The following is a 19,532-nucleotide window of genomic DNA, read 5'->3' on the forward strand; positions in this document are numbered from 1 at the left end:
GGAGATTCTTGACAAATTATATGCTTGCACAATTTCTAGATATAAAGTGAAATGAACTAATGGGCTGACATGCTTTAAAATAAGAAGAGAACAATTTCATGCACGACAATAGTATGCTCATTAGAGCTCTTTTATTATAAAGGCTTTGAGGCTTTTCATAAAAATTCCATATCTTAAGTCCAATCAATCGTCATCATGATCTTAAAAAGAGGAGATTCCTCTCTATTGCATGTAAGATTGTATGAGTTTCCTATCTAATGGATGTTCCTATCTTTGTATAAATAAATGCGATGGGTTTGTTGTTCAAATATTAAGATGAAAGATAATGCTCTTAAAGGTTTAAAAAATTCATCGAAAAGTAAAAAGATGCACATAAAACATGGTATAGAGTGTAACAACCATGGCATGTTTATGCGTTCTTTCTAATTCCTTTTACACATTGCATGATAGACATGTGGTAGAATTAGGTGAGGAGACTGATGTGTTGTAGTTGTAACATGCCACCTATTTGTCAAATGAAAAAGAAGGATATTCTAATTCAACAAGTTTGTAAAAGACCTTCCATTTTTCAAATGTGATGTATAAGAGAATATGTCTATACTAAGCTCTCATAAAAGATCATATGTTCCCTCATTTGAGCATGGCATCTACATTATCATATTGAGCTTCTCCTTTGAATTAGTGTGATGACAAAAGACATGCAACGTTGCATGTCCTCGATGATTCTACATTTTGTCATGCATTTTCAAGTCTTGGGGTGTGCATTTAGATTGTGAAGTTAATGCCACAAGCATGATAATGAGATCATTGCGGAAAGCAAGGGAGCAAGGTGGTATGAATGTACAGGAAGGAACAAGGGATGTAAAAGGAGATGGGGGTAGATGACATGGAGATGGAAAGGGGATAAACAGGTGGGTAGAGGCCATGGGGGTGCCTTAGAATTGATGAGAGGGGGGAAGCCACAAGTCACTTTCATGTAAGCGAAGACTAAACTCACCACCTCTAGCAACAATCAAAGTTATGGAGTGAGGGTAATTTGTCAAGTGGAAAGTGGAGAAGTTTTGACAAGTCATAATCGATTACCGATGTAACCTCCAAGAAAAAAATCCTTTGAAGGTTTGTGAAGAAGAACGTTACAATGTTTGAAGGGTGAAAGAGCTAAAGAAGAAGAAGAAGAAGAAGAAGAAGACGACATTTGAAGCACGATGATGTGTGTGGTGCTATAATCATCAAAGAACTTTGAAGGGTAAGCTATGATGTGTGTGAACTGTGAAGGGCAAGCTTATTCTACCTAGTATACCACATCATAGACCTACATAAAATCCTCATCATCCACTTTTTGGTTTTATCGCTACAAATCCTATATCTCAGATTTTTTTTGGCGCTCCTACAATCTTCTTCCTGCTCCTTGCCATTTCTGCAGAAGATGGTATTTCCAAGCTTGATCCGCATTTGAGGTCAACGTGCACAAGCAACAACTCTCTCCATCAACACCCAATCCTGCTGCGATAGGTTACACTCATCATGTATACATTCCTCACCGATTTGTTGCCTGGGGCCCTGCGTAGCCTCTCAGCAATCCTCGCTCTCGATGGATGCGTACAGAAAAGCCTGGTGTCATTGGCTTATTCTAGCCACACGCGCGCGTTGTATCTTGGGGATTTGCCCTGTCCTGATGATTAATGGACCTTGCTTAAGCTGCATCATGTGCACCGCCTATTTTGTCTCAAATGACAGACATTTTTATATGGAAAAGAGACGTGTCTTTTTATTATGGCGAGATTGGTTTGTTCGTGGGCGTTTCTGGAGATAACAAACAAGAGGATGTTTGCGCAGGAAGCAAGGCTCACGGGCACGATTCCTCTGGTCCGGACTCGCGAAGAAGGTGCGAGTGCGCGGCAGCAGCCTGCGCGATTCGTTTTACAAAGGACCCACAAGCTCTTTTCTATAAATGTCTGGCGGGGGAAGGGGAGGATGTGCGCTTGGGGGACCAGCAGGGCTGGTTGCGAACCTGGGATCATGAATCATGGCTGTAGGGACGGGGAAGGTGTCGCTTGCAGCAGGAGGAGTACTCACTCAGTCATCGAATCACAGAAAAGCGAGAGAAAGCCGAAGGAAGTAGGGTCAAGGGAGGGAAGGAGTGGGGGCCTGAGCAACGGCATTGTAAGTCATTTCTCTTATGCAGAGCAGAGACGAAGGAGAAGAAGAAGATGAAGTAGAAGAAGAAGAAGACAACAATTGAAGAAGAAGAAGATTGAAATTCAGTAAAAGCAGAAACAGTCCAGAAGAAGAAGAAGAAGAAAGAAGAAGAAGAAGAAAACGCCATGAATTCTGATCCCAAAAGATGCTTTGTGACATTTGTATATTTGGGAAATTGGCAGGCTCACTCAGATAACAAAAATCGGCAACCTGCGCAAAGCTGCAGGGATGCCGCCATATCCATTAAAATCTCCTACATGCATGTGAAGCTCATTCATCAGTGATTCAGTTCTCTCTCTCCTCTTTGCCAGAGAATCGTGCGACCTCGCAACTGGCTGCAATTTACAATGTTTGAATCGAAAGAATTTAGCAGACACCTGCGAGGATTCTTCTACTGAGAATCGAGCAGGTGCTTGCTTGCACCCAGTAATAAATCGTGAACCCTGATGCTACAGACGACCTTCGTGAAATATTTTGTTGTTGCTTCGTCTCCTACAAGGTGAATTTTCGAGATGCTGCTCTGCACCTCAATCAATTCACGCGCTGTGCTCCCTAAACCTCAAGAATCGCCTCCTTGCTTCCCATCCTCCCAACCATAAATCATAATAATCCATTGCTTTGGGATTAGAATTAGCAGAGCAGGCAGCTGGAAGCTCGCTCGAAATTGTCAATGCCTGCATCTGCCGCCACCCCTCGTGGGAGCCTGCAAAATTTCTGACCTCGCGTCTCTTTGTGTTTAACATTTATGTTTGCACCTAGCCGCCTGCTCTCTTCTGATGGCCCGTCCCTTAAGTTAAACCTCTTCTGCTCTCTGTAGCACCACGATTCACGATTCACGGGGTGCAAGCACCTGCTCGCAGGCTTTGCTCCCGCTCTCTCTCTCTCTTTTTGCCAAAAGTTTCGCTTGCTTTTGTTGCTTTTGCTTGCTTCAAAGCCTTCAACTTCGTCCCTTCGTCCCTTCGCTCGCTTGGCTTGCCGCCGTCGTGCGTTTTCTTTTCTTCTGCTAACGCACCACGGCAAGCAACAGAAAGTTCGCACACTGCGACTCCTCCATCTTTCCTCAAAATTTTCCCCATCGCCCCCACCTCTCCTTTTCGGTAAACTGACGCCACCTTTCCTCAACTTCTTCCCCCCATTCTTTGTCCCAAACTGCCGAGCGCACCGCAGCGATGCTCGTGCTTGTCTCGCACGCAGGAGCAAGAAAACCGCGGGGGTCCCGAGGGCGTTTGACATCGTGATGCTCGTCGCGTACCCGGTAGGGCGAAGCAAGGGCCCCATAGATCCATGTTCAATCAATTCCACAGCCTAAAAACACGCATCACACACTTCCCCTGAACTGTAATCAAGCTGGACTCGACGACTCGAGGAGTGTAGGCTGTTACGATTGGAGAAATTTTGTCCATTGCCAGGCATGCCTCTTTATCCATATCTCCAGCCTCCAACCAAAACTTTGGCGAATATCCCAATGGAAATGTTTAAAGTGAACTAGAGGATCATACCTTACTTTCCCGTCAATTGAGCACGATGTAGATAAGTTCCAACACATTCTTGCCAAAACACCTTCACAAGGGACCTTACATGGGTTGTCGCTACTTCCAAGGTTGAAAGTATAGCAATGGCATGCTCAATTCGCATTGCCAAAACAGGTCCTTGTGAAGGCTTGCTCTGATTCCACACAAGGATTAATGAGAGCTGGTTGCATGCTCTTTCTACATAGGATTCATACATTGTTGGTTAAGGCTAGTTACATATCAAAACCACTCCCGCCCACCTTTTAATAATTTGGTTGCGGGTGGGCAGCTTTGCATATGCACTGCCTCTGCCTTAGTGGTCAAGGTATTTAGCACATGGCGTGAGGCGATGAGTTGGAGTCCCACACCTCTAGGCATAGTAATGGCCCATTAAATTTTTTTAAGTTAAGGAGTCTCACACTACCCATCAAATATGGACATGTGGCACACCTCAATACACTTTTTGGCTTTGTGGTCCCCTTTGTGTAACCAGCCTTATTTCCTGCTACTATAAAAACCCCCCCACCCCCTTTTAAGGTTAAGAAATTTTGGCCCACCTCCTAGTGGGGTAGGGTAGATCTTTAGCTTTAAGTACTGGCCGAGGGTTACACACCCGAAACATGGGCCACTTTTTGTATCTGGTCTTTTTCCATGGGACCGACCATCCCTTCTAATAAATATAGCTTGTTAAAAAAAAAAAAAACTTAAGCAATTGAGATTCTAATAGTGTGATGGAAATTGGCTTTGAACCTCGAGGTGTGTTGTGGAAAGGGAGATTGTAAAACTCTTTGAAGGGCTAAGAGACCTATAATTGCATTTGACATCATAGAATTGCCAAATGTGTCATGAAATTTTCAAACCCAAAATATGTTCTCCCTTTGATAAAATTCAAAATTTGTAATCGTCTTCCGTTTAGGTTTGACCACCCCCCAAATATATATCACTTTTTTGCATTTAAAACAAAAAGTAGTAATTAGAAAATCCCAGTAGTACTAAAATATCAGAATTCGAGTTCAGATTTATCTGGGTGCCTAGTGAAATTAAATTTTTTGATAAATGGATTGGGAGAATTTCAAAGAGATGAGCACAAAGAACAAAGACGAAAGGCCATGGAAATGCTTCAGGTGGTCTAATAAGCAAATGCAGATGTGAGGCATCATTCGTGAGGTTGAGTGGTGGAAGCGTTGGGTTTGGTTTTGGAAGGACACCCAGATTAATGGCTAGCATCCTCGTCGAGTACAATGATGCTGAGAAGACTGATTATTTCACCTCTGGAACGGTCCTTAGGTGAGCTTCACAAAATAAGGAATTCAAATTCTACGGTTTTAGCTACCGTCCAGCGAATGCAGGCGTGAAATTAGGGCCGGACAACGGAAACCGAATTTTTAAAAACAGGGGGCAGGATTTTAAAAAAAACAAAAAGACCTGGGGAATCTAAATAACCTGTTTCGGGAAACCGCTTCCAGTTTTTAAAAAAATGGCGGCGGTTTGGAAAACCGCTTATTGAAAAACAGCTCTGGAGGGTGGTATTGGGGGCGGGGCCCACTCAGTCAAATCCAACAAGAAAGAGGATCCGAGGTTGGATGTAGCTGGTGAAAAAAACGGAGTGGGGCCCAATTAGATGGGGCCCTAAGACGGTGGCGGGACCCACGGCCCCGGGGCGGGGGGGGCCCTTTGGCCGTTTTTCGGTCACCGGCGGCAAACGGTAAGATAGGCGACGGGTGGTTTTATTTTTATTTTTAAATAAATTGAAAAAAATTTTAAACAATGACGGCCCCCTGCCCGTCACGCGGAGGAGGCAGCGCGCGCCGCGGCCCGGGCAGTAACTGCCCGCCGGTCGGTGGAGGCCCGGCCCGGCCTGCCCGGCCCGCCCGCCTGCCCGCCCGCCTCGCCCTGCCCGAAACGGGACCCGTTGTGTGTGCGTGCGCGGCAAGGCAGTCGCATGCAGGGGCGGCGGACGAGCCGTAGCCGTCCAATCCTCCCGCCACGTCACGGATCTGCCCCGACCCCAAATCGACGGCTCAGAATCGATCCGCGGCTCTCCGGGTAACATCGTAATCCTTGACATTAATCGTAATCAGAGAGCTTAACCCGATCTAACCAATGATTAGACCTAATCGGGAGGGACCAAATCGGGGCCGTTGTGATCTCGATCGGACGGACGAGAAGGCGACCCGTGGTGGTTAGCAAGATTAAACCGTAATCCGCGAGATTAAAGGCTGTAAAGAGGGATTAGACCTAATGCGGAGAGAGGGAATCGGGGCCATTGGAAAGTCGATCGGACGGGGGAGGGGAGGACACGTAGTCATCGTCTCCAATTAGTTCAAAAAGCGATGTTCGTATTTGAACGGGGGGGTGAAGTCTGAGGGAGGCCGCCATAGCCAGGAGCTTGCGAAGCTTTTGTTGTGAAGGTGTGGTGTTGCTGATAAGACTCGTGAGAGCAGAAGCTTTCATGAACGAGGCAATGATCTGATTCTGATCTACAGAAACAGAGCTCGACTTCCGCCATAGCCAGCCTCGTGTCGAGCAAACACAGGTATATCTTCTTCCTTCCCGTCCATCCTCTCTGTCTGCTACTGCTTTCTGTTTTCGTAATCTCTGCAAAAGTTTTCGAACAGAAAAAATTCAGAGCTTCTTCCCCTGCCTCTCTCCCCGTCCTTGTGAGCTTCCCCTGCAGCAGCGTACTTCTCCTCACTCAGATTCTCCCCTCAAGGTCCCTCCTTGCTCTTCTCCCCTCTTCTTCTTCTTCCTCCTCCTGCGAATATTCCCATCTCCCTCTGAAAAATTTGGCTTTGTACCTTCTTCGCCTTCATTACGGCCCTTCCTCTTTCCCTGCCCGACCTTCTTTGTAGCTGGGACCCTAGCAAATTCGATCTGTCCCGAGCTTTCCGCCTCCCTCGGCTTATTTTACACGCCCCCTCTCGCTAACTTCCCGTTTGCGGCCCTGTAATCTTTCCCATTCCTGTTGCCTCAGCCGACTTTCGAGGTCGCCTTCGCCAACCCCTCGCCTTTATATCAAATGTGGTGCCCGTTGCGGTACCGAACTTTGAAACCTTCCTGCCGCGACCACAGAAAGTGAAGGACGGGAATACTATCTTTGCAACCGTGGCTCCGTCTCCGGGGAGGCAGACCAGTATGGGAAAATACATGAGGAAGGGGAAGGGCGTCGGGAAGATGGCCAGAATGGAGGTATCGCAGAGCTCCCTGGGCGTCAGGACCCGAGCGCGAGCTCTCGCGCTAGAGAAGGACCGCAAATTGGCTCATAAGAGCAGTTCAGGCGAAAGCTTGAAGCATCCTCATCAATCCGAATGCCATGATTCTCGCGAGAACTACATGGAGCTGCGCAGCAGAAGGCTCGAAAAGGTTGCGAGATGCTCAATTGGTAGGGAGGACGATGTTTTTCAGCCCGCCAGGGGCCTGCGCAAATCTTCGTCGGAATGCAGCAGGCCGTCCGCCGTCAGTAATTCTGATATGTCCGCCGACCAATCGTCGAGACTGAGGCTACGCCATGCTAGCAGCAGCAGGCACGGCTTTCCTCGTCTTGCGTCTGATGCTGGTAGCGACGCTAGTCATACAAGGCCTCCTGCACAGGTGCAATCTTCCGTGAAGGGTTCTGTAAGCAGCGGAGTGATACCAAGGAGAGTCACCCCAACGGAGTCTGCACAGTCGAGGAGCAATTCGGCCTCCATATCTCAAAGACGACCTCCAGGAATATTGACAAGGCATCAGAGGCAGGAGCTTGCAAATTTGAAAAGCCAAGAAGGCATGGAAGTAGATACAGAAGTGGTCTTGTCGAGGGGAGCGGGTCCTTCGAGCAACGTGGAGGTAGGGCGTTCTGTATGAGCAGCTCCAGCTTTTTCTCAGTACAGGATTTTGGCACTATACTGTTGCGATGCGAAGCTCGTCTCAACGTGTGATTACAGGATTTCTTCCATTTCACTGTTGCGATGCGTAGCTGGAATTCAGCGTTTTCCTTTCCCCTAACCGGACTGTTGCTGCAGGTGGAGCCCTTTTTTGGAGAAAGTCCAATGATCGCTGGACCTTCCACCACCAACAAATACAGGTAGCGCATCTTCGATGTAACGCGCTTCGGTTTGTGAATTGAAAGCTCAACTGTTTTGATTGCACAATCGATCGACAGTAACACTGGTGTATGTTGCTTGCAGTCAAGTGTCACCTAGGAGACGCACTCGCGAAAGCACCCCGGATAGCTACATCCGTGATGTCGAAGCTCCTGGATCCACCTCAAGAACGCGCCGTCCACGGCGTGGGCAGGGCAGATCTTTGAGCGCTCCACCGTTTGGCAGGGCGAACGAGGCTCCGTCCTCGAGTGAAATTGAGGCTTTCTTCGAGGGAGCAGAGCAACAAGAGCGGAGACGATTTATCGAGCGGTAGGTGTTCATCACCGCACTCGTTTTTTATCGATTGTTTCGTAATGCGACCGCTTCCCAGTCCTGGAGGGTGATACATCATTTGCTTTTGATACTTCGCCTCAGAAAGTTCTGTTTGTCCTCTAAAGAAAGGTCCTTTCTTTGCAGATACAATTTTGATCCTGCGAACGACAAACCGCTGAGGGGAAGATACGAGTGGGTCAGTATGTAGTCACGCGTTAACTATCATGCAGCGAGTTGTATATGAAAAACTTGCCAACCCTGTGACCCTTTCAATCAAGGGATCGATGGGAACAGAGGCTTTGTTGTGAGTTCCCCATTTACTCACTGACTTGCACAGAAACATTTACGTGCAGGTTGTACAATTGTTGTAAAATGTATTTTATGGCAATGTACACTACCAAGATGGCTTAGATTTTCTCAACATTTACGTAGCCACCCGCAATGACTTGTACATGCAATCTAGAACTTCACGACCCTCTAGTTAGCTTAAACAGCAATCTCTGGTACCAGAGATTTCTTTTGAGATGTTTTGGTTTTTTGATATCTTGATCTCTCCCCAATATCCTGATGTTTGAGGACAGTAATGTCGAGAGTATTGCATGAGGTTGGTTGAGCGATACACATGCAAGATGGTTGGTTGAGAGATACACCTGCAACTGTCTACAGAAGGCGCTTAAACCTTTTTTGAGGCAAAGTGCAGAGCATTCTGTTCAAAGGAATATCATGCATCAACTTTTCATTCTAGCTTTTAGGATACACCAAATGGCTTCTATGTTCTATCTCTGTGTATGTCCTACCAAATCCTTTAAGTAATTGTCCTGTACAGTATGGTGTTGACTTAATGCAAAGCAATTTCGTACCTCTTTTAATCTCCTTCCTTAAACAATTGTCACCTTACTCAGCAACAGGCAGTAATACAAAATCAAGTTCTCATCAGTTTTAATAGCATTTTCCATGCACCCCATTAACGCCATATAGCATGTTCAGGATGGTGTTAGCAGAAAACAAAGGAAAGGGTATCCTGAAATGCTTTAGTTTGTAATTAACTATGATGAGACTGGTGGATGAAAGGGAAAATTGACCTTTTGTCATCACAGTTCATTATTGTCAGCTTACTTAGCAACTGGCAGTAATAGAATTTCAAGTTCTCATCTTCCATGCACCCCATTATTGCCATTCAAGATGGTTGGCAGAAAAACAAGCAAAGAATATTCTGAACTGCTGTGGTTAGTAATAATCTCTATGACAATAACAGGCATGTGGTGGAAAACTGACCCTTGCATATGGTTGATGTCATACGTAATTACTTGAACATTAATATGTTACCTTTTTCACTTGTAAGCTATGTTCTTCAATGTGTTTTCATTTGCACTCCCTGTTCCCATTGAATGATTGATATTGGAATGCTATCTTCCAATCAGAGCTTTTAACTAGTTTGGATGATTTCGGGGGACATTTTGTGTAGCCCAGAATTTACATGTAGGAAGCTTATCCATCCTATGAAGCGGGAAGCATGCAGGTTATGTGCTGAACTTAAAAGACATCAGAGCTGTAGTTAAACTGTTTTGATAGTCTTGCAAGTACTAACGTTATTTTTCAAAATAGGAGAGCCAAGTCCAAAAGATTTATTGCCATTCATTGTTGCACCTGTTGTCGGGTGCACAATACGGATTGTATACCATCACAACCACATTAAAATTGTTCTCGTCACCGAAGTATAAAATCAAACAAAAATTGTGGCTTCATTGCTGTTACTCAAGGGGAAATCCATCATTCCCAATAAATATCCCATACTGAGGGTAACCTAATATGAAAGCTCAGATGTGCTTCAATGTACAAAAATAAAGGCAGGAACCATGAATATCCATAGGTTGTTACTGGTATGGAACATTGAAGAAATTCTTTATAACAAAACCAGACTCAAAACCTGGCTAACCAGTTCTCTGTTCCTTAAAGGATATTATCTGCCTCCAATTTCTAAAGGACATCATGGTATTCACACGATTTTTCACCACCTTTCACCATGGCACACTGTTTTGTCCTTAACAATTGTCAGCTTACTTAGCAACAGGCAATAATAGAGTTCAAGTCTCCCTAAAATCTAGTATTTCCATGCACTCGATATTGCCATTCAAACGGTTTTGACAGAAAAACATGCAAAGAGTTATGAAATGCTTGAGTTAATAATATTTTCTGTAAAGAGCCAGGTGCGTGCAATGGACCTTTGTATATGGTTGATGTCATAATTCATTAGTTGAAGACTAATACATTACTTTATTGACTACTTAGCTTTCTTTTTCAATTTGTTTTCATCGCAGTTCTTGTTGCCATTGAACGTTTGAATTTGAAATTGTCTTCCAATAAAAGCTTATGATTATTTTGGATGATCACATACAGTTGGGAGACATTTGTGCGAATCATAGAATTTACAGGTATCACACTTGTCCATCCTATGAAGTGGGAAGGATGCAGCTAATTGTGTTGGCTTGCTATACCAAAATCAACCATGCATTCTGAAGTTGTCAATTCATCGTTGTACCTGTTGGTGCACGCTACTTAAACTCATCCCAAGATTGTTTACCATCATGAAAAAAAATGCATAAAAATGATTCTTGTTGTGGAAATGTAAACTCAAACTAACTCTAGAAAAGTTGTGGATTCATCACTGGTACTCAAGGGGACATCCATCATCCCCAATAATACCCCATATTGAGGGGACATACAATAATAGTAGAGCAACCATGAATATCCATAGGCTGTTACTGGATATGCAACATTGAAGAAACCCATACTCAAAACCTGGATAACCAGTTTTCTGTTCCTTCAAAACATAGGTCTTCAGCATCCTTACGATTGTCCCGAAAATAAACAAGCTAGGACCCTATTAGGATGCAATTCGATAATCAGGAGAGCAGGTCTCAAATCATGTTGAATGAAAGGGCCAAGCTCTGTAGTCATAATGAATGCCCTGTATTTTTACAAGGTTAGAGGTAAGTATAATGCCGTGTACTTCTACTAGGATGCAGAGAGGTAAGAAAGGTAATATTAGCTGTACAAGCCACTAACATTTATCCTCACATGCAAGAAAGAGAAAGGTACATCCATCAAGGATATAATTAACAATGGTTAAATTATAAAATTTAAAAAGTAGAAATGGAAAATTAGGGAAAATTAATGCAAATTTTTTTAAAGGAAGATAGCAAAATATAGGTGGGGAGAAATAGAAAAAATAGGGGGGAGGAAATAAAGGATAAAAGTGAAAATTTTAAGAAAATTTAAGAAAAATAGGGAAAAATAAGAAAGAGTTTAAGGAAAATAAGGAAAAATACAAAAAAAAAAAGAAAAAATTTTAGAAAATTTTAGGAAACATAGGAAATAGATAGGGGAAAGAGGAGATGAAGGAATTTACAAGAATTAGGAAAAAATAAGGGTCAATGGGAATAATTAGAAAAAATTAAGAGAAAATTAGAGAAACAAGGTAAAATAGGAAAAATTAGCAGGGGATTAAGAAAAAATTACGAAAAAAAATAGGGAAGATGGAGGACGATAAGGGAAACATTAGGAAAAAGTGGAGGAAAATAGGGAGAATTAGGGAGAGGAAAAATTAGGGAGAGATAGGAAAGAAGGGAAATTAGGGAAACTTAAGAAAAAATTAGCAAAATTAAGAAAACAAAGGAAATTAGGGAGAAAAAAGAGGGGGGGTAGCAAAAAATTAGGAGAACTTTTAGGAAAAACTTAGGGAAAATAAGGCAAAAAATTAGGAGAAATAATTAGGTAGAAATTAGGGAAATTTTTGGGATAGAGGGAAATTTAGAGGTGTTTAAAGTGGAGAGAGGGAATGCAAGAGAGGTTAGGGATAAGGTCTGAAAAAGTTTTTTTCAAGAAGGTAAATGAATTTAATTGCGTAAACGCAAAAGGGGCGGGAGGATTGTGCAGCGCGCGCGTGCGTGTGTGTGTGTGTGTGTGAGAGAGAGAGAGAGAGAGAGAGAGTAAAGTTTATTAAAGTCTTCAAAAAACCGATGGGTCTATGAAACTATGAAAAACCTGATACAACAATCAACTTGGTAAAGTGGCGCTACTAATCTAGCATCCACTCCCATATAAAGCAAGAAATGCATATCACTACATGACCGGATACAAAGAAAATGAATCATGTATAGCCTCAATATCACTGTGGTCTCTCAACTCCCCCGTCAAGGGTGAGGGAGCAATGTCATGAAATCTGATATAGAATGCTAACGTCCCCCTATGGTTGTGGCTGTGGATCTGTGCTATCTCCGGGCCCTAATCCTGCGTCTGACAAGGGCAACAGTCACTCCAGTCGGTCGTGTACCCACCTTGAACGTGGATGGGATGTTGCCAAGTGTAATCTAAGCATCCTCAATGCAATCACTCCAGTTTTGGATAAGAATGGAAAGGTGACAACTATGATCAGTCCTTCAAGCAGCTCCATTTTGTCTTTTTGAAATGCTCGTGAGAAGGCCAGCCTACTTACCTTAAAGAAGAAAAATAATCCATGACTTTCATGGAGATCAACATCTAGACCTCATGTTGACTTCAGGCTTATCACCAGCAAGTTTCTAGTCTTGCTTTTCTCCATCCTATGAAGTGGGAACAATCTCTTAAATGGGAAATGGTTGGCTAAGTGCTTGGCAGATCACAGCTACCCTGGGACATCCTCCAAGATCCTTAATCATAATATCTGGAAGAATCTGGTAAATATGCTTGGGTACAAGTAAAATAAATAATGCATTTTTAACCATCTTGATGGTCATTTGCAGAGCAATGAGCATATTTTAGTTCATCAAGTCAGTGCCCATCTTGGCTCATGCTGTATTGTTTCATTAATTCCACTTATCGAGTCTCAAAGACTGAAATTCTCAGGGGGGAAACTGTGAAATTAGAATAATTGTATGCTGTAATGTTTCATTGATTCCCCTTATTGAGTCTCAAAGACTGAAATTCTGAGGGGGAAAACTGTGAAATTAGAATAATCGTAGATGTTTGACACTGACTGAATGCCAAGCTATGTCCAGCTGAGTCTAACAAAGCATTACACACTGCTTTTGCAGTTTATAAATGAAGAGAGTGATGCAGAGTAGGCAAAAGCACCTTATATCCCATAGTAAGACCACAATGCAGAAAAGGTTTGATAGAGGTTTGGAGAGCAGGAAGCAAATAGAATAAGGTGAATCTGGGACCCTTACCATTGCTGGATCAAGCTGAGCAGCCCCTCTCCCTCCTGACCTTGGACTGAATCAAAGCAACTCATTAGATCTATCACAAACCAAATCTCATTATGTAAGCAGAGTGCAAAAATGTGCATGTTCTTCCCCATCATTCCTATATACAATAAGTTTCGCAAGTGCCTCTCATATGTGAAAGAACTATTGTGCTTACATGATTCTTTGACTTTAGAATGAATACTTGCGGGAAAGAAAGTACGTCATGCCTTCTCAAAATGAACTGGACTTTACAAAATAAGTTTCGCCACTAGATTCTTAGACTTTGAAATGAATACTTTACAAAAAAAAAGTCTCTATACATTCACAAACTGAATTGGACTTGAGGGTATGAGGGGTATGAGGAGAAGCGTCGTAAATAACATATTTAAAGAACCAATTCAACTTCCAGATTTTCAGCTCATGTTGAAAAATGACTGAGAATATGCTTACCATAATAAATGGAGTCTTGCTATATCTAGAGGAAAGAACATTGCAAGGCAATCATTGGATTGTCTCTCCAGGAAAAAAATGATGAAGGCGCTTTGAAAGTATGCACTATGCCTAAAGAACAGAAAAGGATAGACTGTATTTGGGGAGTGCCAGATGGAAACAACGAGCCTGAACTAGGGGAATCAGTGACTCCCATTATTCATGAATTTGGATAGTGCCAATGCATTGCCCAAGAGATGCTTCAACCTTTCACTCCCAGGAGTCTGTTTTGAAAAAGAGAAGAAAATAGAAGGAGCAAAGGCATATTACCTAGAACTTGGCGTTTTTGGTGCTCTTCCCTGATTCGGAGGCTTTGGCTCTTCTGCACCGCATATAGTTTCACTATGGACTGCTGAAATCTGATGAACGACAAAGTGTTTTCGAATAATAGAAGCTTGAGCGGCTACCTTTTTGTAATCTCCACGTAAGCTTAGAATCTGCGATTACTAGAGAGGCATACCTTTAATGCCTAAGGAGATGCGTTTATTGACATTGCACGTATCTCAAAAGACAAAACAAGGTGGGGATGCCACTAAGGCCTCCTTTTGGAGTGACATTATCATTATAAGTCTAAGTGTAAAGTAGCTTCAAGGCCTCCTTTTGGAGTGACATTATCATTATAAGTCTAAGTATAAAGTAGCTTCATAAATAGCCTATTATTTTGGCACGAGTAAAGAGAGCCTCCATTTTAGAGAGAAATACCTTACAAAAGACAACCATTTAGGATCTCCACAACAAAAGGCAAGAACATTTAGGACCTCCGCAAGCAAATAAAAACCTTAAACCCTAAACACATTAGAAGCTCTTAAACTACTAATAACTAATGCACACTTAAAGCTCATACTAACCAGAATTTGAAAGGTCAAATTGACCAAATAAGCTAACTTCAAAACTATGGACCTAAAAACCAAGACATCCCTTAGGACACCCAAAAAGCTGCAATGGTTATAGCCCCAACCATATCGTTGCCCTACATATTGTTAAAACGTGCCGCTGAAAAAAACTAGTAGTCAATGAACTTTTGTGCAAACTCTTTGGCAATAGTAGTGTAACTATCCAAGTCCACTCCTGTATCCAATGTGTTACCGTTATTGTCCTTGCTTGGAATTTGATCATATTGTAATTGTTGATACACGACCACATTTCGTTCGTCTCTTTGGTGATCCATGGTCCCACCAATGGACTTGGCAAGATGTGTACCCTTTAAGAAGCTATCCTGCAATAAATTCCTTTGCAAAGATTTAATAGTTACATCAATGGCTACTCCCAAGGAATGTCAAATTAATGTTTCTTCTTGAAACTTTTTGTTGAGCAAGTTTAGATCATGCAAAACATCCCGCCAACATATGAATTGAAAACTGAAGCTTGAAAGTTCTTGCTTTGTTATACCATGACAAGGCACCATCTTTCCAATAAGCTAAGAATAGAAGGCATAAGTCTTATGGAGTCTCATCATGACATCTCCCCTCGCAAGCAGATCATGACGCTTGAGCATTTGCACATCATCTATATTCATGGCTCGAATAAGACTGAAAGGATTTGAGCGTGAGCTGCGATATATGTATCCACGAATAGATTCCATTTGCAGTTTTAGTCAATGTATGATAAAAGCTAGGGCTAAGGAGCCTTGGGAAAGATCTATTCATAGTAAACGCATCCCTGTATTCTAAAGCCCACAACAGTAGCCTAAGAAGCTTGGGAAAGACTAAGGCACCTTTGACAAAGTTGCAAGTAGATGAGAAGCTTGAGGAAGCAACATTATGTAGTGACGAGGAGTCAACTTTAGTTTACTCTACCTAATAGATACAACCAAGGCATGCACCCAACTGTGAATGTGGGCGTGTACCAAGAAGACCAGTAAGCCTAGAATTGAGAAGCCAGTTTGCAATAAGCTACAAGAGTTGTTTTCTAAAAGGACCATATGCAAAATAAATTTTTTAAACCAAGTAGTTTGGTAAATTTCCTCGTTGAATACTCGCAGCTTGTTCAAGTTGTGTCAATTGACTTAGTTGCTCTCCGCTTGCTTTTCACAACAGTTATGCCCAATGTACTAAAATTATATAACACTTACTTTTGGTAATCTAATTGTGCAATAAATTCTCCAGTAGCTTTGAAATATGCCCTCCAAGCATGAAGGTCCTATTATATTGTTTGTACCCACCCTAGATCACGAAGACTATTTGGAGGAAGCACCCCCAGTTTCTCTAAAAATTTTGGCATTTTCAAAGGGGCTAGAAACCATTCGAAAAAAGTGCCTGTCACAAAAATTTCGAAAACATGCAATTTAGTCGGTTATAATTAAGAAGAATCTCCAACAAAGCCAAAATCTCTAGGAGAGGAGCTCTTGCAAGAAAATCCTACTCCATTGATATACATGATAGGGGATTCAAAGAGGTATTACACTTTAAAATGCAAATTTCAACAGATCAAGAGACTCTCGGAAGATCTATAGCTTGAATAATAACTTCCACGGATACCCTCTGCTTAAAATGCATATGCCTATTGATGCAGACACAGAAAATGAATAAAAAGGTGCAAATTGAAGAAATTCAACAAGAATTATCTAGGATGGCAGTGATTGAATCTATGAGGGTACCATATATTGTGAACCAAAGAAGAGATAGATGTATGTGAAGAAAGAGAAATCAGATTTGAGAGATATAGACTATAATAGGCTTCCCTTGTGAGGTCCTAAATGATAAATATTATGCAGCACACCCATTCCTCAAGGTTTACTATTCTAAAGGAATGAATCCTCTCTTTTAAGGGGGGAGGGGCTCTTGCAAACTAGGTTAGTTAGTCGTGTGTCAATCGCCAAGTGATACATCTAAATGAGTACTCTTGCTTGATGAATGTGGGAGTGTGTCCATCAAGCAAGAGTCTTCATTTTATAGCCAATTATTCCCTCATTAATTGGCACCCCACATGCACAAGGTGGGTAAGGGTATCTTCCATGTGAGCTATTTTTCCACATAAATATCCTATCTCCTAGGCCGAGAGTGGATGACTCACCTCCTTGGGCTCTTTCCGTTTTTTAATATGCACACAAAGCATCTAGGTGAACTGGCACAAAAGTACTTGCCACTTCATCATACTTTTCCCTTATAATATACTGCATGCATGGGCTATGCGCAACCACCCTATTCCATGCACACGTGGGGCCATCCACATGGCACATGAATAAGCTTGACAAATCAACCACCCTATTCAATGCACACATGGGGCCATCCACATGGCACATGAGTAAGTTTGACAAATCAACCATAAGTCCACAGCCCTCTTGATTCTATATTATACATGCCACTTTATATCACACCCATTGAAATTTATCACAATTACATTAGTCATTTTTGACTATTCACATTGCTCAGTAGTGGTGATTATTCTTGAGACACAACCAAAGTGGCATGGGATACATTGACCTTCTAACTTAGCAAGAAGCCAATCATAGATAACATCCTTTACCCATACTCAAGGGTTTGACTAGGCAAAGCCTTAGAAGCAAATTATCAGTTCCTCTGTACCTGCTCAAGTAGAGATTAGTTAGTTAAGGCATTGATAGCAGGGCCACAGCCATGGAGGTAAATTACTTTTCCATTTATTAGCTCCTTCATATCTGCTTATGGTAGAGATTATGTTCACTGCACTTTCCACATCTCATAGGACCCTCTCTCCGTCTTCCTTCATTAACTCATGTCAAATGGACAGAATATGGTATGATGCCCTCACCTAAAGGGAGAAAAATGCATTTTAGAAGAGACCATTGTTTTAAAACTCCTTACAATTTGGCGATACTAGGTTTTGGCTATATGGATCAAGGAAACAATTTTGAGTGGGGATGCATCTTGTAGCTGGCCCATTAAAGTCAATAAAATGCCATTCATAGCATGTGAACCAAACACATCACTATATGTGGCTTTGGAGCTCATGAAGTATCATGTGGCATTGAAAGGGATCACAATTTAGTTAGCATGATTTAAGATAGAAGATCATTTAGACAATGCCACGATAACTATCAAACATTCAAGAATGACATGGTCTCATAATTCTTGTGGCCAAGATATGTAAGAATCTTTGTGTGAGAATGTGACATGCAATATGCTGAATAGGTTAGAGTGGGCAAAGCCACATGGTCTTTTACAACAGTTGCAAATACCATCATTTCCATGGATTGTAGTATTGATAAAAAGTACTCATCCACCCTCTTTGACCTCTGCCATCAAAGCACCCTCTATTACCATGGAACTCATTTTATACATGATGCATGACAAGCATTGATAACTTTTTTTCCTTTTCTTTATATATCCAATTTTCGTATGGTTTCTCGAAAAATTAATGTCAAACCAGCTTACAACCATGCAAGTCTTGTTGTTTTCAAAAATATTGGAGAGTATCCTCATCAATGTCTACATTATCAAAGATACTATGGCAGTATACATCTCACTACCCCACAATGGAATAGGGCTTCCATGGATCTCACTAGCTCTAAGATCTCACTCACAATTATGCACGTAAGCAGATGGAATAGACATTGGACTAGAACAACTATCACAATACGTCTCACAAAATTGACTAGCTAGGGCGTAAGTCATTATAATCTTAGTAGGATTTAAGTGAGATTTAAGTATACACATATTTTTTCCTAACAAGATAATCCCAGCATTTAATGAATATCCTTCAAGTCCTTCATCCAATCCTTGATGTAATCTTTGATATACTTCAACATAATTCTCATCATGAAGATAAGGTGCTCTCATGTCACACATACTCTTCTCTTTAATTATGGACTTTAGGCTTTCAATACATGGCATCTGTTATTACATTCTCTTTTTGAGACTCTAATGTAGTTATCCAAAAGATTGGAGGTGTAGGCTGGAAGAAGAGATGCTTGATACTTTGATGATCAGTATTTACTCCCCTATATAGATAATGCTTTCTAAGCTTGAAAGGATGAACAACTGCCAATAATTTCCTTTCATAATTGCTATACTTTAGTTCAATATCTTGAAGCTTATAGCTTTCAAAGGCTATATTGATGGACCCCCTTGCAAAACAACTACTTCAATAGACTCACCACTAGCATTAGTGTAGACCACAAAAAAACTTTTATCTAAATTAGGAAGCACTAAGACTTAACCAGAGATTACCACTTCCTCCTTTAAGTTTTGAATGCTAGTTGAGGTATCACATCCCATTAAAAAATATATTTCTTAAGACGTTATGAAAGTTGGAGCAATTTGGGTAAACTTTCAAATAAACCTCCTATTATAGGTACAATTCCCAAGAAATATCTTAACTCATGAATACTCTTGCGAGTAGGCCACCCTTGAGTATTTGATGATATTAGTCTTCTTCGCATCAACCATGACCCCCTTACTGTGGATACTGCATGACCAAAATAATCGATTCTTCCTTGAACGCTCAATCTTCTTGGCATTAAAGGAGAGTTGGTTTTCCTCAAGTAGTTCATGACTTTGTCCAAACTATTCTTATGGTCCTTGTTGGCCTTACTAAACACTAAGATGTCATAAAAGAAAACCACCATATTGAGTATATGGTGTAAAACCCTTCTCATAAATCTTCAAAAGATTTTTGAGGATTTGTAAGACCAAAAGTCATAAACAAGGACTCATAATGGCCAGCGGGTGTATAAAAAACTATTTTGTATCATATTCCTTCATCCTCACTTGTTGATACCGCGAGTTAAGATTTAG

At 41.8% G+C, this 19,532-nt stretch overlaps 1 protein-coding gene across 3 annotated transcripts; it reads left to right on the top strand.

Moving 5' to 3' along the window:
* Window positions 1-6,076: 6,076 nt before the first annotated feature.
* Window positions 6,077-8,865, top strand: LOC147902752 (uncharacterized). 3 transcript variants are annotated; one of them, XM_087374041.1, is made up of 6 exons: window positions 6,077-6,246; window positions 6,685-7,535; window positions 7,712-7,773; window positions 7,877-8,101; window positions 8,249-8,304; window positions 8,335-8,865. In XM_087374041.1, exons 2-6 carry the CDS (start codon window positions 6,846-6,848, stop codon window positions 8,346-8,348), a joined length of 1,047 nt encoding a protein of 348 aa, XP_087230167.1. In that variant the 5' UTR covers window positions 6,077-6,246; window positions 6,685-6,845; the 3' UTR covers window positions 8,349-8,865. The 3 variants fall into 3 exon arrangements, with proteins under 3 accessions (XP_087230167.1, XP_087230166.1, XP_087230168.1); XM_087374040.1 differs by having other exon boundaries at window positions 6,077-7,535; XM_087374042.1 differs by having other exon boundaries at window positions 6,077-7,535; window positions 8,249-8,865.
* Window positions 8,866-19,532: the final 10,667 nt, after the last annotated feature.

This window comes from Dipteris shenzhenensis, chromosome 4, assembly GCF_047967505.1.
Source record: "Dipteris shenzhenensis isolate YYH24624 ecotype China chromosome 4, Dip_SZ_1.0, whole genome shotgun sequence".
NCBI lineage: Eukaryota > Viridiplantae > Streptophyta > Polypodiopsida > Gleicheniales > Dipteridaceae > Dipteris > Dipteris shenzhenensis.

What these genes read in the sequence shown, in the direction of transcription:
- LOC147902752 (XM_087374040.1), top strand. Translation starts at nt 6,846, where the DNA reads ATGGGAAAATACATGAGGAAGGGGAAGGGCGTCGGGAAGATGGCCAGA. An exon ending in GTCCTTCGAGCAACGTGGAG is followed by an intron (nt 7,536 to 7,711) that starts GTAGGGCGTTCT and finishes CTGTTGCTGCAG; the next exon opens with GTGGAGCCCTTTTTTGGAGA. An exon ending in TCCACCACCAACAAATACAG is followed by an intron (nt 7,774 to 7,876) that starts GTAGCGCATCTT and finishes TGTTGCTTGCAG; the next exon opens with TCAAGTGTCACCTAGGAGAC.